The 19,802-nt window shown below is 43.0% G+C and overlaps 1 protein-coding gene across 7 annotated transcripts in view; it reads right to left on the bottom strand.

Moving 5' to 3' along the window:
- Positions 1–19,071, bottom strand: part of TMEM229B (transmembrane protein 229B) — a 56,391-nt gene extending 37,320 nt beyond the window's left edge. For 2 of the 7 annotated variants that reach the window (XM_087721272.1, XM_087721297.1), the window contains exon 1: positions 18,805–19,071. Coding sequence is in view for 1 of the 7 variants with exons in the window: in XM_087721266.1 (XP_087577392.1) it covers positions 17,300–17,369 (70 nt within the window). In the remaining 6 variants the exon portion in view is untranslated. Of the gene's footprint in view, positions 1–17,299; positions 17,395–18,603; positions 18,622–18,804 lie in introns of those variants that run through there. The other 5 variants (XM_087721286.1, XM_087721305.1, XM_087721288.1 and 2 more) reach the window with 4 other exon arrangements.
- Between the last annotated feature and the right edge of the window lie 731 nt (positions 19,072–19,802).

The following is a 19,802-nucleotide window of genomic DNA, read 5'->3' as shown; positions in this document are numbered from 1 at the left end:
CAGAGCTTCGGATTTCCTGACTGGCCTGGTTCTCCTGAGATAATCCTCAGGGCCCTCCTTATGCCCAGAGTGAGCCCCTTCTTTCCCCCCCCCGTCTGGACAGAAGTTGGGCAAATCAGTTCCTGGGTTTGATGGAAGCAGAAGCCCACCTTGGGATGAAGGGCGTAACCCCACTCTGTCTTAGTGGGGGAAGCAGAGACCCTCCCCGGTGGAGAGCTTGCAGTTCATATATCTGCCTGGCAGGGGGGATGGCCACCAGAAAGGCCACTGTGAGAATCAGGAACTTAAGGGAAGCTGTTCGTAAAGGCTCAGATGGAGCGCCTATTGGAGCGTCCCCTACCCTGTGTAAGTCCCAGGAATGGTACTTGAACGCTGCGTGCGGTTTGGGGTTGGAAGTCCCCTTGAGGAATTGCCTGACCACAGGAAGGTGAGTCAAGCTCTGGTTCCTGCCACGCAGGACAACTGGCGAGAAGTCTGGGACCTGTCTCCTAATTGTGTTAGAAGCTAACCCTCTGTCCCGGCCTGCCTGGAAGAGGTCCAGAATCTGAGGCACTGAGGCCTGGCTAGTATTGTGCCCCAGGGAATTACACCATGAGGCAGAGGCCTGCCACATGGAGCCATATATACGCTCTGTGGAAGGTGTGCGGGCAGTCTGGATAGTCTGCATCACCCTGGGGGGGGGGAGGGTCTTTCCCCAGGATGCTCCGTTCCAAGAGCTAAGCGGTCAGCTGGAGCCATTGACGGTCTGGGTGCTCCAGCGACCCCTGGTTAAGGGATATTCCCTCCAGGGGGAATCTCCATGGCCTCTCCGTTGAAGGCGACTGGAGCTCTGCAACCACAGTCTCCGGGGCCAGAGAGGCGCCAAGAGAACCCCTTCTGCCCCCTCCCGAAGGGTTTCCCATATGACCCTGGGGATCAGGGGTAAGGGCGGAAGGCATACCGACAACCCCTGGTCCAGGGGCTTCGCAGATCGTCCGCCCCTTCTGCCCCCCCCCCATGTCTGGTACCTGGAGATGACCCTCAGAAGCTGAGCGTTGAGGGCGTGGCGGATAAGTCGATCTCCGGGTGTCCGAAGCACTCTGCCATTTCCTTGAAGATTGCTGGCTGCAGCTTCCGCTCCAAACTGTCCCCTTGGTCCGGCTGAGCCAGTCGGCTCTGATGTATCCCACCCCTGCTATATGTTCTGCCCTCAGCGAAAGTTGTCTAAATTCATAGGCTATCTGAGGTGCTTCTGCGATCTCTCATAGTCGGGCATCCCATTCTGAGTTTGTGGTGGGTTCTGGCATGGGGACCAGCCTATCTGACCCTTTTTTCCCCCCGGCCATAAGGGTGCTATGATTCTATGGCTAGGATTAGCGCAGAGATATTCTGAATGTAAACACCGATGGAGTTTAATGGGCGGCCACTAGAGTGTGTGTAACGATGAAGTGAGGGAAGCTAAGGTTCACAATAAAGGCCTGCCACAAAGGTAAATTAATAATAATAACAAGAATCACAACAACAATAATAATAATAAAATAAAATACAAAAAGGGGGGCATCTTCCCGCCTGATAAAACCAAGAAAGATTAAGGAAACAATTGGTCCCTTGCTGGGAGAAAGTGGCCCGAAGGTGACAGGCAGCAGGGGTAGAGCCGAACTATTTAACTCGTGCTTGGCATCTGTCTTTACCAGCAGGGATAAACTATCCAACCTATCAAAAACAGCACCCCAAATTCAGATTAGGAACCCAAGATGAGATAGGGAAGAAATGGTAGCCTGTCTATCTTAGGCAAGGTCCAATTCCCAGGACCGGGTTACACCCCAGGGATCTGAAGGAGCTGGCGGATGAGATCTCCAAACAACTGAAACTATATCTATCAGAGCTCCTGGAGTACCGGAGAACCACTATAGAATTGCTGATGTGATTCCCCCCCTTCAGAAAGTGAGAAAACCGGCTCGAGAGCCCAAAGCCAACATGGGTTTGTCAAAAACAGATCATACTAGACTAGCCATAATGAATGTTGTGTTTTATAGTTAATTTTTTATTCACGTTTCTTTTATGTCTTGTTTTGCGCTCCCTTCCCCCATTGTTGTAAGCCGCCCTGAGTCCCCTCAGGGAAAAGGGCGGCCTATAAATGTTCAATAAATCTAAATCTACAAATCTTCTTAGATTACGGTGACAACCCTAGTGGACCATAGGAATGCCATTGATATAGTTAACTTGGACTTCAGCAAGTCCTGATAAGGTAGACCATAACCTACTACTAGATAAAGTAGAAGACTGAGGATTAGACCTAGTCACACCAGGTGCCTTGGTAACTGGTGCACACACCTGTACTCCTCAATGGGACTGCCTCTTCATGGAGGGAAGAGTGCAGTGAGTCCCCCAAGGCTCAGTGTTGAGCCCAGTACTCTTCAACATCTTCATCAGTGATTTGAATGAGGGTGTTAGGTGTGTAAGCTAACATTTGGGATAGCAAAATAAATGCCATGATAGTAGTACTGTTTCTTTAAGAACTGCTGTTATCTCAAGCGGTCATGAGAAGGAGCCAGAATGACTGTTAGCTCTCTGTTTGTTAAATGCTGATGGGGGGGGGGTCATCAGGTTAGCAGGTGACCCCAAGCTGGCAGGAATAGCCAGCACTTCAGAATACAGGCTAAAGATACAGAAGGATCTTGGTACCCTTGAACATTGGGCACTACCTAGGGAAATGGGATTCAAAGAGGTAAGGTTCTACCTTTAGGCAACGAAGGTGAAGTGCACAGGTACAGAATACCTTGCTCCACAGTAGTAACTGTGAAGGGGATCTTGGAGTCCTGGTGGACCACCCTTTAATATGAGCCAGCGGTGTGCAATAGCTGCCAGAAAACCTAACACAGTTTTTGGCTGCATAAACAGAGGAATAGAATCAAGCTCCCGTGAAGTGTTCATCCCCCTTATAAGGCCTTGGAAAGGCCAGATTGGAATTCTGCATTCAATTTGGTCACCATGATGTAGAAAGGATGTGGGGGTTCTAGGGAGAGTGCAGAGAAGAGCAACAGAGGGATCAGGCTGGAGGCTAAAGCCTATGAAGAACGGTTGCAGGAATTGGGCAGGTCTAGTTTACTGAAAGGAAAGACTAGTGGAGACGTGATAGCAGTGTTCCAATATCTCAGGGGTTGCCACAGGGAAGAGGCAACCTGATTATCCTCCAAGGCATCTGAGTGCAGAATTAGAAGTAATGGGTGGAATCTAATAAGGAGAGAAGCAACTTAGAACTGGGGAGAAATTTCCTGACAGTTAGACAATTAATCAGTGGAACAACCTGCCTCCGGACGTTGTGAATGCCCCAACAGTGGAAGATTTTTAAGCAGCTGTTGGATGGTAATAGCAATAGCAGTTAGAATTATATACTGCTTCATAGGGCTTTCAGCCCTCTCTAAGTGGTTTACAGAGTCAGCTGTTAACCATTGAGCTACAGGGCTGACTAGTAATGATAGCCATTTGTCTGAAATGGTGTAGGAATTTCTGCTTAGGCAAGGGGTTGGGCTAGAAGACCTACAAGGTTCCTGCCCCCTCTGCTATTGTATTGCATAGTATTGTATTGTATAGCATTTGCTCTTTGCCTATTCACCCCCACCCTTGGAAAGCCTTGGGGGAGGGGGGTAATCTCTAACCTGATTGGAGGTTCTTCTGTCTCTCCCTGGGGGCTGAATACTCTTCCTTGGCTTGGCCACGTGGGGCCCCTCCCCCCTTCTTTCCAAATGGTTTTGCAAGGCAATTGCCATCGCCCCGCCCTCAGAACTTAGCCACAAAAAACAGCTTTTGTTTTGCCTCCTACTCAGGGACTTCCCGCCCCTCCCCCCTCCTTCTCCTACTCAAGGAGAATTTTCTTAAGGGTGAAGGAGACTTAGCCCCCCCAAAAAAACGCAGCTCTTGCTGGAAGCCTTTTTCTGATGGCATTCTCGCCAAGTCTCTTTCTCCTCCTTAAAGGAGAGTGTCCTTAAGGGGGGGGGGGCTTTTCCTGTTACTATGCAGTTAGAAAGGGAGAGAACGGGCTTTTAGGCAGGATTTCTGAAGCACCAAGCCGAAGGGAATCCTCCTCTGGGAGGTGAGGAGTTCTCAGGTTGGGGGGGGGGTTTCGTGCAGTCTTGATTCATCTAGGAAGTAGGGGGGGAGATCCACCGCCTGCCTCTAACTCCCTTAACAAGCCTCCTGTTGGCCCTTTGCTGCATCCCCCGCCCTTGGCTAATGCCTCTGCGATGGTTTCTCACCTTTCAAGGGCTCCACAAGCCTCCGGTTGTGGCTGGAGGGCTGAGAGTTGAGGCTCTGCCTGCCTCCTCTGAGCTGCTGGGGGCAGCCATCTTGGACCATGTGGTTTCAAGATGGCCCCGGCTCCAAATTCAAACGGCTCCTCCTTGCTGGAGCACATGGAAATGGCTTTTGCCTTTGCAGGCTTGCCATGGCTGCAGCTCTCTCCCCTGTCTTCCGCAGCTCTTTCTAAGCCTTTCCGGCTCTCACCTTGTCGGCTGCCAGCACAGGTGTTCCAGGGTATTTTAGCCAGCTTCGTGGCTCAACCCGAGGGGAGCAGAGGAGCGCTTCTGCTCCTGATTAGCCTCTGCATCAAGGGCTGCTTCTAGGAAGCATATTGCCCTCTCCTCCTGCCTGCCCGGCAATTGTCCTCCCTGAGTGACTCCGTCTCACTCAGTGGCCAGGGCAGCGTGCCGCCCCAGGAGGCTTGTGGCAGTCCAGTCCTTGCAGGTGGAGGCTGTGTGCGATGAAGGGAGGCAGGATTCGCCGGATCCAAGTTTATTTTCCTTACTCCTTTGTAAATTACTGGAGTTACTGAGTAGTGCAACTTTTCCTTGAGGAGATGAGTCAGAAGAATAGGTAGTCCTGCTGGCCAGGGGGCGTTACCCAAAGAGCTTATCTGACTCATCCAATCATGAGAGGACAAAGTCAACACCCATTCTGGATACTCCTCCCCCCTCACTATGGAGAAAAGTATGGTTCATCGACATTGCAATAACTGGAGATGCACGAATTGAAGATAAATAGCAAGAAAAAATCACAAAGTACCGGTACTTGCAAATTGAAATTGAGCGACTGTGGAAAAAGAAATCGTGTGTTGTCCCGATTGTAATTGGAGCCCTTGGAGCAATACCTAAAGAGCTACCTCGCTATTTGGAAATTTTAAATTTATCAGACTTGAACATTCTGATTCTATAAAAAAACACCCTACTTGGAACAGCTTATATCCTCTGACGTTACCTTAACAGTTCCTAGGTCCTTGGTTAGGACTCAAGCTGTTGAGCTACCAACCAGCCCCAAAGGCTGTGAATCTCACCAAAAATTAACCACATAATAATAATAATAAAAAAGAAAAAAGAACTAAGTTAGATACAAGTAAAGTTTTGATTATTAGGGGGAAAATGTTATGATACAGGATATAACCAAATAAAGGAGGGATAAGAATAACAATGCATATATAGATATTGGTATAACATAAGGAAACTGGATGTAAACTTTAAACAGTGATTTGGAAAGGAGGATTAGAAAACTTTGTTATTAAATATTATGGATGTTTAGCTAGAACAGGACATAAGGATTTAGTGTTAGTGGAGGATTTTAGAAATAGTAATTGAAAGGCAGGTATGTGGTTATGTATTAAATTTTGGTATATTTTATGATGAAGGACGTTTAAACAATTATAGTCAAATGAAAATGGAGATATAATGTTGGTGACATGTATAAATATTTGAGTTAAAATACTTAAGTTAATATGAACTGTGTTTGTTGACTGTGGAAGAGATGCATGAAAGTGTTTTTTTTGTAACCAACTGATACACTTTCTATAGCATGTAAAGAAGGATGATGTATTTGTTTTAAATTAATTTTAAAAAAATATATTTAAAAAAGTGATTGCTCTCCCGAGTAAGGTATATAAAGTGAAGCAAAGTTCTCAGAGATGCTTAAAAAAGAGAAGGCACCTCAAAGTATTCTGAATGCCAATATTTTAATGAAGAGGTAGGCAACCCACAATCAATTTGCTACATGGAACCCCCTTGCCCAGCTCCAAATTCAGCATAAAATTTATTTTCAGCAAGGAACTTTCCAAACAGTTCTGCTTAGAACAGGAATGTCAAGCTTTGAGTCTATTTTATACATCCATTTTATCTTAAAACAAGTCCCAAACCACAGAAAAGCACCCAATGTTTTTTCCCTGTCCTTTAGCGTGGTGCCACATTATCAGCGGCTGCTTCAATCCTTTTTTTTAATATAGTACACAAAAGGATTGTCCATCCCCGGTTTAGAGCTTAAAGGCACTTTGAATTAAGCCCAGGAATAAATTGGAGAATTGTCCAGTTGCTAAACAATCAGAACAAGGTCATCCAATTTGCTGGCCCCAGGCAGACCTCCAACAGCCATATGATTGCACAGAGGCAGCTCCATTAATGAAGCTATAGGTCCACGTGCCAGATAGGCATATGCAGCAATCCTCCAACTGCAGCTCTAAACTTTTCACCCACAGGCCCCAATCTGACCCATGGAAAACAAGATGAGCTTACAAGCAAGCAGTTCTGCAGCACCAAACTTCTCTGATGTTGGAGGTCGGTCAGACATATGTTAAGTTTGCTCACTCTATTATAACGAGGTTAAGCCTGAAGGTCTTGGACGCCTCTCCTGTGTTTTGAAAAGAAGAAGGATGCCTTGACGCTGTTAAAATAGTGTTTTAAAAAATGGTGGGTGGAAGCATTGTCTGAGTTTGGGAAGTTGCAGTCCTTGTACGTATCTCTAAAATAAAATGACATTTAACAATTGCTGAAAAATGATTGACTCCAGCAATATGTCTTTTGAAGGTACACCAAAGAGCACAACAGAGCATGCGAAAAACAATGTTCAAGAAGTTCTATCTGCTCCCATCTTTTGGAGCAGAAAATCTGATGCCACAATATGACCAAGCACTGTCTATTCTTTATTTTTTTATTATTAGAAAAACTCATCAAATATTTACACAGATGACCAAAGGTCTGAACAGTCAGAAGCTTTTCATTTTTCATAGTAATCATATTAAAACTGTATTCAATAAGCTAAAAACTACAAAATAAAAAACCCTAAAAGAATAAAAAGAAAAAAGTGCAAAAAATGCATAAAAAGAAAAGAAAGAAAAAAGAATATAGTAAAGAAAAAGAAAAGAATGTGACATTGCTTATTGTGTGTTTTTTTAATGTTTCTCTTTGCACTCACACTTAGGAATGATGTGCTTTAAGACAGCCTTGCTTGAGAACTTTCCAAACCTGAGGAGGAATTTTAGTAAGAAGGATGCCTTTGGGCTTTAAGGTGTCAGTTCTGCTATCTCCTTGGTTCCCGAAATAGTGCTGGAGCCTTGAGAACCAAGAATGCTTAGTATGGTCTCCAGCTTGAATCCTAAAATCGGAATCATAGAATAGAAAGGAGCCATGATCCTGGTGGTGCAGTAGAATACAGTATTGCAGGCAAACTCTGCTCACAACTTGAGTCTGACCCTGATGGGACTCAAGGTTGACTCAGCCTTCCATCCTTCTGAGGTCAGTAAAATGAGGACCCAGGTTGCTGGGTGGGGGTCGTTGATATTTGTAAACCATTTAGAGCAGGGGTTCCCAAACTTGGCAACTTTGAGACTTGTGGACTTTCAACTCCCAGAATACTCCAGCCAGCTATGCTGACTGGAGAATTCTGGGAGCTGAAGTCCACAAGTCTTAAAGTTGCCAAGTTTGGGGACCTCTGATTTAGAGTATGCTAGAAAGTACTATGGAGCAGCACATAAGTCTAAGTGCTGTTGCTATTGCATTTATACCCGAGTTCAATTCTCTGATCAATGCAAGAATCCAAAACATGCCAGAGAGGTCTCTATCTAGCTTCTTGAACACATCCAGTGAAGAAAAACCTCCTGCTATTATCTGGATAATGGGCTTTGCTGTCAAACTGCTATTTGTATTAGGAAGCTTTTTTCTAACATTCATTCAGAATCCCCAGTCCCGTAACTTGTGCAACTTCCAGTTAGTAGGATCAGTTTGCTTTGAAGATTTAATCTACAATGATAGAAGCTATTATATATATGCTGTTCCAAAATCACTGAGTGAGCAAAATAGGGCACTGGATCTCTTATGAACAAGGAAAAAAAGGATCCAGTTGTATAAAAACTATCACATCATCTCTATCACATTTTAAAGCAGAACATTTAATTCACTAGTTAAACTCACAGTGATCCAATAGGAATTAAGGTCAGGATGTAGTTGCTTAGCAACTTAGCAGATTAACATTTCCCAACTGTTACCTACTCCGTAGAAGGCAATGGGTGATTTACTGGGACACTTCAATTCAGTTCCAGGTTCCCCTACTGTTTTATGGTTTTATTCTGAGCGGGGAATTGGACCTGCTATTTTATACACACTTCAGCTTAATGGGATTTACTCCACTTCTGAGATAAAATGTCTAGGTGGACACAAGTGGTATCCAACCCATGGCCCATGGACCACATGTGGCCCAGGCAAGTCTAAAGGTTGAGACTCCCATGGACTACACTATTAGTCGGTCTCATTTTATTAGCCAAGTCAGCAGATGAATGGGTACGAACTTTAAATATGTTTTAAATCAACTATCATTAATTTTTTTAAAAAAATTAAACGTGTTTGTTGCTTTTTATTTCATTCCACAAAGCAGTTGCATAAAACTGCAGAACAGACACAATACTGCTGCATCGATGAGAAAGGCAATGCCTTGAGATACAATGCACTATATTTTAAGTTAACTATCAGTACAACAGAGAGCGGAAAAAGTTTTGATTAAAGAAACACATTACTCAACTCACTTATCAGTTGAACCTTTTGTTTCTGGCTTCTTAACAGGTTGCATTGCTCAAATCCCTTGAAGATTATATAGATCATATAATTATTAGCTAAACATTTCTCTTCACTGATATGGAAACGTATATCAGACCCTTGATTCTGATCATAGATACTAGGTTGCACGGAACAAGCAACAGACTAAAGTGAAAGAAGCCTTTCTTAACTCTCAGCTAACATCACCAGTTTCTCAAGTTTTATGCCATATATAGAGAATAAGGTGCAATACGGAACGTGCTTAACAAATGAGGTTCTTTACTCAAATGTGTTTCTCATACAGACTCTGAAGACAAAATTGCACATGGAGAGGATTTATTAGGAAAAGTTCCCAATTACTGCAGTGGAGTTAATTCAATAGCAGTAGTCACAGCACAATGTCGTCCTGTTCTTTTCTTTCCTACCAAATTATTTTAAGAATAGTTTGCTAAGATGTGTTTCAAAAGAACTTTAATTTACAACTGTTACAAACAAGCACTCAGTGTGAAAAATGGAATACGTTTTTCAAGTTATTTCATTCCATACTGTGACTGCAGCGTACAGAAGAGATAAGTATAGAAAACTGTTCTATCAGAATGGTCTATACAGTCTACCTTCTGTTCAGTACTCAGAGAGACAGAAATGCAGGTGTTATATTACATCATCCCCTCCCAAGGTTTGATGTGACTTTTCTAGATACCCTTGGAAGGAAATGTCTCTATTTTTACACTGTGTGTATTCTGCACAGTGTTTTCCATTATATCGATCATCAATAAAAGTGCCTCCTGGCACTTAGAAAAGTGGTAAGAGCTGGAAAAGCTACAAAATATAATTTGAATGGTCTGACTTTGAAGACCTACGCTTTGATGGATAAATATATCTCTTATGATAATACAAATCTGATTTTAGAAGTTGAATTATGAAGGGACAGGACTATATTATGTAACACAAAGCCAATATAACCTGAGGAGCATCTGGCATATGTTCCTCCTGTCTTCCAAGGTCATTCCCAAATATTGTTATGTGTGTCGGATTCTGGAAGATCTGGGATAGAACCATGAACTCCTAAGAGCCCTCAGAGCCCACTCTGAAATAAGACAGCTCCACGTCCCCCAAGACCATACGTCTGGGGAACTCCACTGCCAACCCTGAAATGAAGTCAAGGAGTTCAGACAGGTTAGCCCTTTCATCAACAATTAAATCACAATTGAAGGAAGCCTTATTTCAGACTGACCTGACAATTAGAAGCAGAAGCCAAAAGACTAAATTTCTGAAGATCTGCTGAGTAGAGTTGGATACCGAGGAGCTAGAACTTGAAATTGATATAAGACATCAGTCCCACATTCCCCAAGAATGGCCAGCTCCCTGTCTTCTACCATATCTCTTTGTATCTCTGACCACCATAATATTTCAGCCCATCCATCCCCTCAAAGCACAAATATAGCCCACTCAATTCCCAACACCAAGAACCCCTCATCACCCTGAATTCCATACATCCCATGAATGGGAAGCCAGACATGCCGAGGCATTTTAGTTTCACTAATTCTGGGTGCCATTAGGTGGCCATCTCCACATTCCACCCACAAACACAATTCCACACACAGGACCCTTCTCCTGCTACTCTCACCCACCTCGTCAAGGACTCCCTTTCCATTCATGTCAATCCCACCCATCCCATCCTTTGAGTCTCACCCAGACAGGAAAATCAGTCTTCATAGGAAACCCACTGTCCACTGACATAGGCAGCTATCTGGTTGTTAAGACTCCATGCCAAGTGGTCAACAATCTCTGCATTGTTTTCTTCCTCTCTGGCAGAAAAAAAGGCAAAATGGCCCTTGTGGGGAGGGAGGGTGTACAGTAGCCTGCCACTCTACTGTTATCCCTAGCCCTTGTAGGAGCCAGGAAGGAGCCATGGTGGCACAGTGGTTAGAGTGCAGTATTGCAGTCTGACTCTGCCCGCTGCCGAGAGTTTGATCTTCACCAGCTCAAGGTTGACTCAGCCTTCCATCCTTCTCAGGTTAGTTAAATGGGGACTCAGATTGTTGAGGGCAATATGCTGACTCTGTAAATCATCCAGAGAATGATGTAAAGCACAATGAAGATGTATATAAACCTAAGTGCGGTTGCTATTGCTAAGTGCTATAAAACTGTGAGGACAGTCTCTCCGTGGCCTCTTATGCTCTCTGTCATCTTTCCAGAAGATCTTATATACCAGCTGCACGCCCGAGCCTGGGAAAAGAGCAATTCTCCCCCTCAGGACAGAATCCTTGAAGGGCTGAGATTCCGAGTTCCTTTGAGGAGGTTCTGCAGGCACCTCAGCTTGGAACACGCAGGGAAAGGGACTAAATGCCTACCTGGTCACAGTGAAGCACCTGTTACCTTCACACTAGCCCCTCCCCAAGCACATAGGATTTTGATTCTTGAGATAATTATGCATGATATCATTGCCCTTTAAGATAATAATAGGCTTATGCTTTTTTCCATCTTCATGGTCTTCTTTTTCCCCAGAGTTTCTGTTGAATCTGTAATTTGATGGCAATTACAGTGCCGTTTATTTCAGAACTGTTTATTTGGATTTTGTTTTTATTTTTCATTTCATTGTTACTTTTATGTAGTCGTAATGCTACATTTATAATGTCTCAAAATAAAATTTATAGGCTTTTTTTTCCATTTCAAGAGTTCCATTTATAAGAATTCCTCAGCAGACTTAATCCCTTCCCTTTTAAGTAATAAATTAGAATAGGCAAACTCAGATATGGGCACACAGATAAGAAGCTACATGTTAACATGTTACAACTAGAATTACTACCTTCTCATACCACAAGATGCCATTTGATAGTAGAAGAAAGACATATTTTCTACCGGGCTAATAAAATATGATTTATCATACTGATGCATCAACTGTATATTCTTTGGTTCATTCTAAATGAGATTCCCCATTTAGTTTGATCTGATATATCACAATTTTTCTAAAGAGCCTTTTCTCTGCATAGCAGAATACTATCTTTCCATTTCTGCAAAGCAACTTAGCTTCAAGTAGTCCCTGGGTTACAACTACCTGTTCAGCAATTGTTCAAAATTATGATGGTCCTAAACGAATGGTAATGGCCAACACTACAATGGTATTCAAAATTTGGGCACTTGGTGACCAGCCCACATTTACAACCAGGTGCAGTATCCCATGGTCATGATCTCCTGCTCTGCTTCAACTTCCACCAACTTCAAACTGACTCTGCTTCAACTTCCACCACCCATCTCTGCCCTTTTGGCCACCCTGTACTCTGGAGCCTACTTCTGCTTCTTGAGGAAGAAAGTGACTTGTGACTTTTCCTGACAGTTTCCCATTGATTTTTCTCATGGGAAATCAGCAGGGAAGGTCAGAAATTGTGGAAGTGAGATGCTACAACGGTGTAATTGCAAACTGGCTGGCAAGTGTTCGAAACACAATGACATGACTATGGTGATGCTGTAACGGCCATAACTTCCAGAACCAATGTTGCAACTACAAACAGTCGCTGAATGAATGGTCGTTAAGCAAGATTACCTGTAGGATGAAATTTTAAGTAGGCTAAAATAATAGGATGAAATTTAAGAGAGACCAAATGGAATGCGAAAAAAAACAAGAAAAATGGATAGGTATAGGATAACTAGCTTGGTTTATAGTACTCTGTTCTTTCTCGATCCAGCCAAGTACAGATTTCAGTTACAAAAAAGTAGACTTGAATGTTACAAAATAATTTCTGAAAGGAAGACAAGAAGACCAATGGACAATGTTAGTTAGAGAGGTGATGGGCTTCCTTTCAGGGGACACGTTCAAGCAGAGGAATAGGCAACCACCTTTCTAAAAAGCTTCACTTTGGATTCCTGCTCTGAGTGAAGGAGAAAGGTGGAAATTTAGTAGCCTAAATAACCCTTTCCAGTTCCATAATAGGAAATGTTCTTTCCATGCTTACCTATGAAACAAAGCTGATGTGACAAAAGTCATTTGTTTAAAAAGTAGGCCAATTTTTTCTTTTGAGATTTTGCCAAGAGCTTAGTCTTATAATCTGTCCTAATTAATGCTGGGCAGACATGGGGGTAGGATTAATCACACTTTCCTCGAACCAACCCAGCCAGGTTTGATGACAAGAAAAACTTTTTCTTTCCAGAATATTATTCTAATGATTTTCAAAATTGGAAACGAAGTTAGGATATCACTAACTTAAGTATCACAAAGCTTGTACTAGCATATAGCTTTACCGGTAACTACTATTCTGTCAGGCTAGAAGTTTATTTGCTAAGCAACAGAATGAACAATAATAAACTTTCCATTTACAGAATTGTGCCAGCCGTATTAGATAGGCCAGTCTAAGAAATCAATGTCACCTAAGTCTAGAACTATTTTTATAGTATAGTTATAACAACAGATTCTGGCAAGTCTCCATTTGCTCCCTGTCTCCCTCAGTTTAACTTCCTACAAATTAGGGACGGGTCCAGAGGTGGGTTGCTCCCAGTTCGGCCCAGTTTGGTCAAACCGGTAGTGGCAGTGGCAGGAGGCTCCACCAACCTGCCCGGACGCTTCTGTGCATGCATAGAAGCGTTGCATGCGCGCATAAGCACGAGCAAACCAGTAGTAAACTGGTTAGCAACCCACCACTGGATGGGCCTGTGTGAGATATTTGCTCAATATCTCAGTCAACAAATCAGTTTTTTTACTGAGTTCATGTCTGAACAATGCCTTGATAGCAGCACTTCCTCCAGTCCTTCCCACCCATTCCCTATGCCCTCTTACAAGTTACAAGAAATTACCATTTTCCTTTATCTTGAAGGCTGAATCCTGACACCATATATTGACCTGCAAAAAATGATTTACCTCTATAACCACCATCTACAGATTAAGGGCCTTTCCATACTTTTCAGTTAAAGTGCTGTCCATTCATCCTTGAGTTTGTGGGATATATTTGTATGCAATTTGCTATCTAGCCTCTACTGCATTTGGTCCACCTATTGGTGCTTTCCTAATCATGCATGTGCAGAGCCTGGTAGAGCCCTCTAGTTTTGCTGTGTTCCCTCACCAATATGTCAACAGCTGGTGGAAAAAGATATTGACTGCATCGGATAAAGTAGGTCTAGATGCCTTCCTGTTCTTCTCCCACCCTTCCTATGCCCCACTTTGGTACAACTCAACGGTCAAGGGTAAAAAGATTGAATCACAAAAGGAGCTGAATTACAGGCAGTATTTCTACCTGGGATTCCTTTCCTTTTCTTCTGTCAGCTTCCAAATTCTACAGTGATGTTTCAGAAGGAAACATAGGGAGGAGAAAACAAGATTAGTCCTTCAATATTGCATCATTTCAGCTTGCTACTCCAGTGCAGCCTTTTTCTAGGACATAGATGAAAGCACTTACGGTACTAGTGGCTGTGTTATTAGTCAATTCTGAAGAACCACAAGCAGAGCACTACTATATCTAACTATTACGCAGGAGACAGGATGACAAAAGATTGGAAGGGAGTGCTTCCATCAGCCAGAAGTGGACAAAAAGTACTGTTCTACTCCCACCAAGTAATTATCCAGCTTCCCATTTCTGATATAAATAGGAGAAGATGTTGTAGCTGGGTTCATTGTTATGTCCTATCCCTTAACCTGCTTTTCCCAACATAGCACCTTCTATGACAGAAGCTGCACTCCAACATATTCTCAAAGAAGAAGAAAATGAAAAACCAATGGGAAGAGATTTTTTTATCAAAACTTTTCTGGAACCTGAAGTTGGCACCAATGATTTACATTTCTTTATGAAAGCCCTTATAGGTAAAATATGAGACTTAAGCTATAGTTTTCCAATTTAAAAAGCCCCATTCATTACAGTACAGAAAATTGCTGATGACTGGGGGCCAAAGTCACAGTTCAAATCCATAGTCCAAACTTAAACAGACACTAAAGGACAGGTCGGTCAGAATTATGTAAAACATAAGCAAGAAAAGAAGAAGTTGCACCAAGTCTCAGTTTCTAGGATTTGGAAGATTTAAAGCTGTACCTATCAGGTGAGATGTAAATAAAAATGCTTCCTGTGCACTAGTTGGAATACTATATTGTTTCCCAGATATACTATCTGACACAATGAAATAAGAATATATGCCCTCTCACACAGCATTTTATTTACCAAATTCCTTTTCTTAATTTGAATGAGCAGCTTAGTAGCAATAGGAGAGAAAGTTTGCATTTGGCTAGAAATTAAAACTGTTGATATGCCGACTCAGAAAACGGAAATGTTAAATGTTGATTCCCTTCTAAAACTCACTCCAGTAAGTTTGTATACCATGAAATTTTGTTGACTGAAAAGCTAATAGCATATTTTTTTACAAACACCATGCAGTAGTTTAAAAACTATTTCCTTTCATGGAGGATAGTTGTTTCCTTATTGTTCAAAGGGAAAACTGGTGAGTTTGCATTGAATGAAGTGCCTGATGCTACTGGATTCCATTAGAATTAGAATCCAGTAGATTCCATTGCAGGACTTGCTTTATGATCACAGATAGTTTGTCCTTTTGTGTAGGTTTGTTTTAATATGTATTTATCCACTGGTTTATAGCAATATTTTCAAGAAGGTCTATAATTTTTATTACTTTGCTCCTCCATCCAGCTTTTGTCAATAAAGAACAACAACAAAAATCCCTGATATTTTTAACTTTAAAATACATTTACTGTGTGTCTATAAACAGACTTCTGAAGTTCTGCAATTCAGCCATTATAAAACTCTCCTACTTCTAGGATTACATCATGTGTACTTCTAGTAGGAAGTGAGTTGTACTAACAATATGACACTTCTGGGTGTAAACATTAAGAAGTTCAAACTGTGTTATTTCTCAACTCCTACGGTTATAACCTAACGTTTTAGAGCTAGTCCTAGAAATTAAAGTAGGTGCTCTCCAGCCAGAATGAAACTAAAAATATATTAATACCTTCTGCTAAAAAAGCTTCAGCTTGACTGGATAAGCTCCTACATGTGTTTTATACACTACTCAGTTCCTGGAGTCTAATAATTTTCTCCCCAAATTCCCCTGTTTCAAACATACATTTTTAATTACCCATTCTGCTTGTTGGTTCTATCATACATAATAACCAGTCCTTTTATTATTTAAAATATGTGAAAAGCAAGAACTACATCATAGATTCTGTGCAATTAACCCAGTCTCCATATCACTTTCTTCCTTTTCAGTGTAGAAAAATATTGCCTTGTGGCATGCAGATTTCTAAAGTTAAGGATTTTTTTTCTACATTTCAAGCAACATTGATCGTCAATAGTTTTTCCAAAGAAGTACAGTACAATATAATATCAAAATTGCTCTTGCGTAGGTGACTAAATACGATCATGCTTCTGTTTAGAATCATGAGCGAAAAAACAAATAATTAAAAGAAAAAGAACAGAATATGGCAATAACTACTTAATCCAGTATTCCATAAATTTCATATTAATTTTAAAAAAATTCTGCATTTCCTAGCTATAACAAAGATTTCAATATGTCTTGTATAGGTCTATGCCTACTTAGACCTCATAAATTAAGTTATATGACTTAAAATAATTTCCTAAGGTTGGGTGTTCAGTTGCAATATCTCCATGAGAAATAGGAACAGAATCAATTATGCTTCAAATAAGAAAATACGAAGGCCTAATTAAGTTTCTTCTTTTTGCATAAATAAATTTTTCTGAAGAAAATTAAATTATCATGCTGTAGTAATTTGTTGTACTTAAGTTTTCCAGTTTACTTAGATAACTTGTTCTTGGAATTGGACATTTATTAAGTTAATGGCTCACAAAAATGCAACAATTTCATAGGGTTAGAAGGTTACTTCAACTGGAAGGACATTCAGTCTCTCGTCCAAGGTTCTGCTTATTCCCCAGTGCTGGAAATTATCATCACTATTTTAAAACCTTGGCTGTTTCAATCAATACAGTCCAACGGGTTTCAGCACAAGATTCTTGGTCACGGAATACAATACATTTTTCTGTGGGATGCTGATGTACATTTAGTGATGTTTTCCCCTTTAGAATTAATTAACTGGGAAAAATAGAAAAAGTAACACTTCTCGGTTAAACTCAACTTTAGTCCGCAAAAATATTTTTCAGTTTAAACTTTTAAAAGGAAGATATACTTTTGTTTTACTGATCATAGCAAATGAGGAAAAACTTCCTGGCTTTTGGTATCATATGATATATTGCTAATGATTAAAAAAACACAGCTTACAGAGACTGTGTCATATATTATTTAATGATTTCTACAGTGATCAGTACTGGCATATTTTTACATCCCCTAAACACAATATTCAATGCAATGATCCTGTTGATTACATAATTAAATATTGTTACTGATTACATGAATATACATTGTTACAATGATGTGCAAGATGTTAGATCAAACCTATCATCTTACACATCACGATACACCCATACCAACTGCACTTAATTTATATCACCCCCGGGGCAAGAATTTCTACTCACTGGATGTACAGAATGCTCTGTCTTCAGCAGCCTCCTTATAACTGGCACCCAAGATATGTGACACTATCATTCATATAATCTCTGGAGAGCTTACCAAAGCATGCTGGTTATGGAGTGCCAGGCATAATCCAACACTTTGGTGGGATCATGTTGGAAAAGTTTCCCCTAAAAATGCAAGGACTCATAGATGTTTCTGAACAATCTAATAAAACTTGCTGTAGGATCTAACAAGAAGGACCATGACTGATTTCAGAGGACAGGCTCCATGTTCTGTAACACCAAAATCCATTAAAAATATAATGGCATGTTGGAGACCACTAACTGAATTATGTGGGCAACATGTGTCTTTATAGATAGGAGACAACCAAGGAAATGGGCAGCCTAGATAGGAGACATACACCATGTGAGCTGTGAGCTATATACTGAGGAAAAAAACCTGGCAAAAGCCTGTAAGTTTTAAGAGAGAACAATGCTTAGATTTGCTTCAAGAGTCACCTATCTTCTCTTCTAGCCTCGGCTTCCCATTTACAAAATGGGACTAACCAGTTGCCAGTCCATCTCAGTGTCTGGCATGAAAATCAGTGAGCCCAATGCTTTTTTTTAACAAATAAGAAGTTTTATAAACATGATTTAAAAAAAAAAATTCACGCTGAAGCAATAAGAGTAGGATCAGAAGTAACAATCTTGAGAGCCAGAAGGCACATACTCCCTATTTGGGGCTCTTCAGAATTTGGGGACCTGAAGTCGAATACATGTCAGTGAAAATAGAGGCGCAGACAATCTGAGGAAGCCCGAGGATTTAGCAATTGGGAGTACACTCCTACAGCAGCGGGAGGTGACCACGCCGCCTGGGAAGGATGCTAAACAACTGGAGGGCACCGCGTTCAAGCAGACTCTTTTAGAGGAGGGAGAGAAGCGAGAAATACCCAGGCGTGACTCGAAGCTCGCAAGTAGCTAAGCCAGCGTCCGAGCAAGAGGATTCCCCGCTCCCCCCCCCTTACACACGGTGAGCGCAGAGGACGCGCGGGGGAGTTCAGGGCTCCCGCGGGAGCCAAAAAAAGAGAGAGAAAGTGCGCCAAGAAAGCCTCGGGCCGAACTTCTCCGAGCCCGCTCCAAGGCCAAGCCCACCACACAGGATGCAGCGGCTCAGCATCCTTCCCAGGCCGTCGGGGGCGTGGCGGATTGGAAGCCGGGAACCGAGGCAGGAAGATGGGAGGTTGGGGAGCGATTAAGGAACAGGATCCGGCTAAAGAAGGGCAGCCGGGGAAAACCGCCCGTTTGCCTTCCGCTTCTCTTTTAAGCACCTCCTCGCTTTGTTACGGGCTGAGCGCTCTTCCTCTCGAGCGGATCCCCGCGGAATTGCCCCTGGGCTGCGAGTTGCAGCGGGTCAAAGGCGGAAGCCCGAGCGCGCTCATCGCGGTCGCCCTGGTCCTCCGACTCCGAGCATCTGCGCGCACACGTTGCAGGGAGGAGGAGGAGGAGGAGGCCTCTGCGGCTGCACCTACCCGGGTGACGCTGGGCAGCGGGACACAAGGAGGGGTGGCCGGCGCAGGTGCCTGCTCACCGCAGCGCCTCGGCTGGGATCCGCTCAGCAGCGCTTCATCCGCCTCAACTCCATGGATGGATCCGAGCCGGCAGCTGTTCCTTTTGTAGCCGCTCTTGCGCCGCCGCCGCCGCGGCCGAAGATCAACTGTGCCAATGAAGAGGACCCATAGCGTGGATGCAGTTGCAATGCAAACTGCACATGCTCCTTCCTGACAGCCGGCCGCCTCCCTCGCCCGCAGCCCTTCGATCGCTTAACCCTTTCGCTGCTGCGCCCTGGAGGCGCAGGCTGGGCGGAGGGGAAGTCAAAGGGCGGGAGGGAAGGCCAGGCCGACTCCCTCAACTCGGTTCCGCCATCCCTGCGCTGCCGCAGACCCCCATCCCCGACGTTGCCTTCCCTCTCAGCCCGCCTGCGTGCTCCGCGCTCTGGACTGAGGAGCCGTAGCAAGTGAAGAGTTACTCCGTCCAGGTCCTTGGTTGGCTGCGTTCCCTTCCTGGTTTGAATAATTTACCTCCTGGCAATTTGCGCGCAGCCCGTGTGTTTTCTTCGGCAGTTGGCCCAGGCCCCGGGTCCCCCGTGACTCCTTGAAGTCAAGAGATGTGTCGGTTGGAAGGGAATATCTGTCGCTCAGGGCCGAACTGTGGTGCTCCTTTGAGCTGGGTTATATGCTTGCAGACCTTTCATTACCCCATTGATTAACGCCACCAGTGTTAGTGAATGTAGGGTTTGCTTCCTACTTATATACATTAGCGTGGCTGCCAACGTTGACAGGTTTGTGGTTTTTTTCCCCCCTTGGTAGCTCCTTGATTTCAAAATCAACATTTCAAAAATGTCCCTTGATGGAAGATCAAAGATCACAGTTAAGGCTAGATCCAAGAGGTCTTCAAACTTGGCAACTTTTAGACTCATCTCTTAAGTCTTAAAAGTTGCCAAGTTTGGGGACCCCTGCTGTAGGAGGTA

Source organism: Thamnophis sirtalis, unplaced genomic scaffold (genome assembly GCF_051295495.1).
Source record: "Thamnophis sirtalis isolate CommonGarterSnake01/CBP01778 unplaced genomic scaffold, rThaSir2_p1.2 scaffold_1, whole genome shotgun sequence".
In the NCBI taxonomy this organism is placed as follows: Eukaryota; Metazoa; Chordata; class Lepidosauria; order Squamata; family Natricidae; genus Thamnophis; species Thamnophis sirtalis.
Note: the sequence above shows the minus strand (reverse complement) of the source record. Positions and strands in the feature narration are given on the sequence as shown.